The sequence below is a fragment of the Oculina patagonica genome, chromosome 13 (assembly GCF_052425735.1).
Source record: "Oculina patagonica isolate OP01 chromosome 13, crgOcupat, whole genome shotgun sequence".
In the NCBI taxonomy this organism is placed as follows: domain Eukaryota; kingdom Metazoa; phylum Cnidaria; class Anthozoa; order Scleractinia; family Oculinidae; genus Oculina; species Oculina patagonica.
In genome coordinates, this window is record NC_135770.1 from 37534886 (window position 1) to 37541026 (window position 6141).

The 6141-nt window shown below is 37.8% G+C and overlaps 1 protein-coding gene across 1 annotated transcript in view; it reads left to right on the forward strand.

Annotated features, from left to right (window-relative positions):
* The first annotated feature begins 5603 nt into the window (after positions 1–5603).
* Positions 5604–6141, forward strand: part of LOC144634418 (hapless 2-like) — a 13214-nt gene continuing 12676 nt past the window's right edge. Inside the window, exon 1 of the mRNA XM_078493370.1 lies at positions 5604–6081. Coding sequence (XP_078349496.1) covers positions 5887–6081 — 195 coding nt within the window. The 5' untranslated portion in view covers positions 5604–5886. The remainder of the gene's footprint in view (positions 6082–6141) is intronic.

The following is a 6141-nucleotide window of genomic DNA, read 5'->3' on the forward strand; positions in this document are numbered from 1 at the left end:
TTAGCCATGTATATTAATGGTGTAAATTCAACATGGCGCGAAATACAGTATTTAAATGAGAAGCCTATAGGATTGCCAAATAATTTCCAAAAACATTTGATTTCATTCACTGTCTGGCAAAAGAGATTTTATTGATAAAACTAGAGTGACTGTGTAGATGTCCTGGGCGAACCCGAGGCCGCGTGTGGAATGTATGTGTTGTGCGCAATTGTCAATTTTTTTTCCTCAAGTAAGCACATTTTACTCGATTCCTACACTAGATTTCCCTTAGTTATTATGGGTTCCGGTAAAATTATAATTTAATTTTAGCTCTTCATTTCGTTTTGTGGCAAAATATTTAATGTTTATTATTCAAGGATGCAATTGCGGCTCTAATTCAGTGAATTCTAAAAAAAATAATAAATAAAATTAAAATGGAATCTTTTAAGGTCAATTCTCAAATTCGTAACGTTGACTAAGCTTAGCCTTGGATTTTTCAAAGGTGGGAAAAAAAAGTGGGGAAACTTTTATTTAAATTTATGCTAATGAAAAGATTAAAAAAGAACTAGATATCGTTGTCTCTGAAATACAATTGTCGATTGATTTTTTGTTTTGACAGCTGCAGGTCTTACAAATATCAAGTCAAAAAGAAAAAAAATTGAAATCGACCCTTTGCTATGATGCCCAGAACAGAAATGGAAAATAAACAAAACTAAAGAATGGCGCCGAAAGAAAGCCGAAATTGTTGCAGTTGTAAACATTTTGGGACGTATTTTTGTTTTTTAAATCAAATCACTTCTGGTTTTCGGGGCGAGTTTTCTTATCTGGTTTTGTTTATTTCATTGCGCATTTCCCGTCGTCTAAAGTTAAATAAAGCTGAGGTTGACGTTTATAATTGTGGGAAACTTCAAGAATTGTCACCTTTCGAAAATATATGTACTTAGAGTTCAAACACAGGAATTAAAACCCTGTTATGGTCTTTTAGATTTTACTGATTATTTATTTTCTGGTTTGTTGCTTTTAATCAATTTCCGTTCGGTAAAAATTGGAAATGGTTTCCTGATTTGAAACAACAATTTCCGACATCCTTCAAGGAGCTAATTGGGAATTATATGTGAAAAATCCGATTGAGATTTCTGTTCCAATACGTCGATACTGAAAACTAACACACCACTTTTTCGCAAATTAGTTTGAAAAGTTGATCTGTTCCACTTCAAAATTTGACAGATTTGAATATTATACAAACGTGTCGAGTTCAGTATTTTGCGCTAATGTTAATGAAATTGTATGAAGGACGTGCTGAGACGGTGGCCGCGCGGGACATGTAAAGCGAGTAGTTGCAAAAAAAATTGAAAACAGTTTTAGAATGAACACTTTTGTAACACTCATGAAAGAAGCGTGAAATTTTTATTCACTGAAAGAAAGTGGCAAGCACAACTGAGTAACATTAAACTTTATGTGTTAAATACGAACATAAATAAACGATTTTGTAGTTATATTATCTAAATTATTAATACATTTCTAGACCTTTCTACGCAACTCGTGTCAAAAGGAGATTAGTAAATTGGGCATTTAGATTTTATTGTATGAATAACACAAGACGGGTGACTGTATTCAGTGGAAAAAATGCTAATTTGAAGGGTTTCAAAGACTCCCTTTCTCTATTAATGTGGATTATTTTTGCAGTCGAGGATGTACATCAAAAAGATCAAATTTGCCCAACAATGTGGAGAAAAGAATGTATAAGCGGTCGTAGCAACTGGCGAAATTCAGTAGTTGTTTTACCGGTTGTTAAACGCTTATATATCTGCTAAGAAGATTTAATACTGTTTTCTTTCGTTAAGATATAACTTTCTCCGTGGTTCCTTGTTACTGAAATGGTTTCCTTTCCAAAGGCAACAACAATCAACGAATACTGTCTGTTACGAATGAATTCCATCTTGATAACGCTGAACAATTTCACATTTCAATTTGCGAAGTGGCTCCAGTTGACATATTTCTGTCCAAGTCGCTGTTGTAGCCAAACTTTGAATTTCCTCTTGCCCTTTCTTTCTCAAGCTGCCGTCGCCAGTAAAGACAACATATTATCAGAGTAATAACACATAGAGCCAGCACTCCGAAGAACACACCAACTATGAGAATTGTCTTTTCGGATTTATCTTTGTCCACCATTAAGCTGTAAGTTTATTTCTGCCAGTAAAGTGTAAGGATTCACACCGTTTCCTAGGTAAAGTACACCTCGAGAAATTTAAACTTGTTTGCATACAAGCACATGCCGGTTGTTTTGCTTCAATTTTGTTTGTAATGGTTCACGCTCAAGAAAGGTTGCAAACAGCGGAGAAGCTTAAGTGAGAGACGATAGCTTCGTTTAGTGCGGTAACCGCTCTTTGTAGCTTGTGGTTGTGGCGTTTGAACGTGCGCAAGGAACTGAACTGAAAGCGTGTTCTTGTTCGTAGGAATAATGCGTTGTACTTTCCGGGATAAGGTTTCCTGAGCTGACTGAGCTTGGCAGGTGAATGTCAAACAACGAACTTAACCACGTGACAGCAATTTTTCGCTGTCGTGGCGGGAAAGGAAATTGGAAACACGGCGTTTTCTGCACGTCGCAAAAAGCGAAGATTTTTGCGCTAGGATTTTATTCGTTCGCTTAATTTACAGTTGTGTTAAACTACGTCAAGGCGGACAAATTTCATTTATCTCTCTGCACCCGCCGCGGCGACGAACTAACAAATTTTTGCTGTCTGTCTTTGCCCCCATATTTTATTACCCTTACAGGAGAAATAAACCTGTAAATATATATATATATATATATATATACGTCGCTACTTAAGAATGATTTAGGCATGGGAATTATGTGCTGAGCGTGTCGACTAAATGAGAAAGTAACCGCTAAATGGCGTAATACGAAAATATAGAGTTGTATACGTAACTGGGATGTTTATACTTAAGATTTGCATAAAAAGCACCTATGGTCGATGACTTATGAGCACTCTGCGATCTTGCAAATGGTTTTAAATATCTCAGGAAGTGTAATAAAAGGAGCAAACAAATAACAGGTATTTTTGTTTAATTTCGTTTTCTCTTCCTTAGGATAAAATCACGGATTTCAATACTTTGGATCGTTTCTTTGAAAAATGAGTTTCGAGGAAATGACTTATCACTTTTTGCGGTCATGTGTCGTCAAAATTGTCTTTAACTCGACAACACAATTTTAATTTCCACTGAATCTCAACCTGCAGGATGCTCTCAAAGTTCATATTCTCTTGCTCAATGTATAATTGCGCCTATCTTTTTGACATTTAAAAGGAATGGTCAACTTTTATATTGTCATTTAATTGATTTAAAGCTGCACTTTACCTTATGTTTAGTACGTGTTCAAAAGGCCGGAAGAAATTAAAAGGTCTTTTACTCCATTTATGACAATCTCTGAAATCTCTGCTAACAAATGCCTCCGGTAACCGACAGAAGAAGACTTAGCGGATGACAGCTAGTGTCTTCATTATAGCTCGTTTCTTTATTGAAAAGTGCAAATTGACCACCTCGCCTTAATCTTTCCCGCCAATTTGAAGAAATTACAAACTAATGTGACTAGTGGGCAGGAATGATATCCCGACAGTTACCTTGCGGGCAGACGCTTTCCAATAAATTTTAAGCTAAGCTTATAAAATTTAATTTGGAAAATAGTTTCAGCTAGGTATAATATTACAGTCTGTGAATCGGCTTCAGACACGGCAAATTTAACGAAAATATTTGACAAGCGGGGATTCTCCCATTACAAACAGTATATTTTGGACCACATTTCCTTTTTCATTCGTTCAATTTCTAAAGGAGTGCCAACATGTTTGACGCTTTGTACGCCGTTCAGTTCAGATTTCAATTATCGGTTCCACCAGATTGCAGGTTGTCCTGGCGTTTTTACTAAGTACCTATAACCCCCCCCCCCCCCCCCCAACAATTAAACAATCCTTTTCTTTTAATCAACTGCTATTCGCAGCTACAATGCTTTGCAAAATTGTTGAGAAACTCCTTCAAAATTGGATACCCTCTATTTCGTAACCCTTTAGTCCAGACTAATATAACAGATCCTTCTTCCTCCCCCCCCCCCCCTCCCCCCTCCCCATGCCAATGTTGCGTAAAAAAGTTTCAGTGAACATTCCTTCAAAGTTCAACATTGTGCGGGGGAGGCAAAAATTTTTTTTGGGATCACTTTCTTGGGGAGCTTGGAAACCAGGCTTGATTTGGTAGCCGAGCCTTCTCCTCACAATGTAACCTTGTTTACAGACAACAGCGAAATTTTCACAGAATATCCCCTGAAACTTCTTGAGAGTATTAGATGTTTGTTTAGAAATGTCAAGCGATTCCAAAAATTATTTTGGTTTTCTAGTTTACGAAATATCCGAACTTCGGTATACTATAAAATCGCTATGTTCTCGACACTTAGAAAAATTTTGGCTCAGCCCGGAAGTATTAATTGAAACAGAAAACCAGTCACGCAAACGAATGAATGGATGAATATCTTTATTTACTTTACAGCATGGCGCCCAAATGTGTGACCACTTTTAATTTATTCACATTCTTTCGTGCAGATTTAATCCAATCAGAAGTCAACTGCAAGCTATCCACAGCTTTTGATTGGATTAAATCTGCACGAAAGAATATGAATAAATTAAAAGTGGTCACACATTTGGGCGCCTTGCTGTAAAAACCCAATAAGAATATTCGAAGTTTGTTTAGAAATGCCAAGCGATTCTTAAAATTATTTCGGTTTCGAAGTGGACGAATTTTTCGAGCTTGTGCATACCATAAAATCGCTATGTTTCATGACACTTTATACACCCGCTCATCTTTCGATGTGCTACACAAACAAGACGGATCGAAATCCGCCAATCATAGCCCACTAGCATGACCTTCTGAACTTGTGGGCTCATTTCCGGCCGGTGTTGATTTCATGCAAATGAGCCCACAAGTTCAGAAGGTCATACTAGTGGGCTGTGATTGGCGGATTTCGATCCGTCTTGTTTGTGTAGCACATCGAAAGATGAGCGGGTGTTCAGTGTCATGAACATAGCGATTTTATGGTATGCACAAGCTCGAAAAATTCGTCCACTTCGAAACCGAAATAATTTTAAGAATCGCTTGGCATTTCCAAACAAACTTCGAATATTCTTATTGGGTTTTTAAAGTAAATAAAGAGAACATAGCGATTTTATAGTATACCGAAGTTCGGATATTTCGTAAACTAGAAAACCAAAATAATTTTTGGAATCGCTTGACATTTCTAAACAAACATCTAATACTCTCAAGAAGTTTCAGGGGATATTCTGTGAAAATTTCGCTGTTGTCTGTAAACAAGGTTACATTGTGAGGAGAAGGCTCGGCTACCAAATCAAGCCTGGTTTCCAAGCTCCCCAAGAAAGTGATCCCAAAAAAAATTTTTGCGCGGGGGAGAGGGGGGTGGAAGGAAATAAATGTCACGCGCACTCCCATGTCACGCAAATAGATGCCACCGTGTCAAGTCTTTTTGAAAAAGATTGTATCTAACTGGGACTACATCTGCCTAAAATAGTGCTAAAAAATGGTATAAACCTACAACCCTGCAAAAAATGTCAGCATAGTTTTATTTGAAAAGAGCGATTGCTTATGCCGGTCACGGCGGTTGATAGGGCGGAGAGAAGGTATCTCCCACCCTGGTTTTGACATACCCTAAGCGTAGCCGCCCGCGATAAATGCTGTCAGCTGCTGTAATACAAATGCACGCGCACAATGCGCGCGGAATGTCGCGCGGATTTCAAATCACGAAAATAAACCAACAAAGTTAACGAACTCAAAGGAGTGCTTCAAATATGACTTGTACATTTGTGTTTGACGTATCAGGAAGCTAAAATCTCAGTCCAGCTATGTGGCAAAATGAATTCGAAGCTATTTAAAGTTCTGTTGCTTTTGGCTTGTTCGCCGCCTACTACACGCGAGGATCTGATCGCTAAAAGTAGCATTACTATCTGTGAAAATACCGGCGGCGGTGGAGATAATCCTATGAGCGTTGTATACGAGAAAGCATGCGAGAAGAAGCTCATTGTTACTATGTCAGTCCGAAGTGGACAGGTAAGTACAGCTTCGTACCCGGTATCTCTGTATAGTCTGTAAGTTTGCTACTGAAGAGGC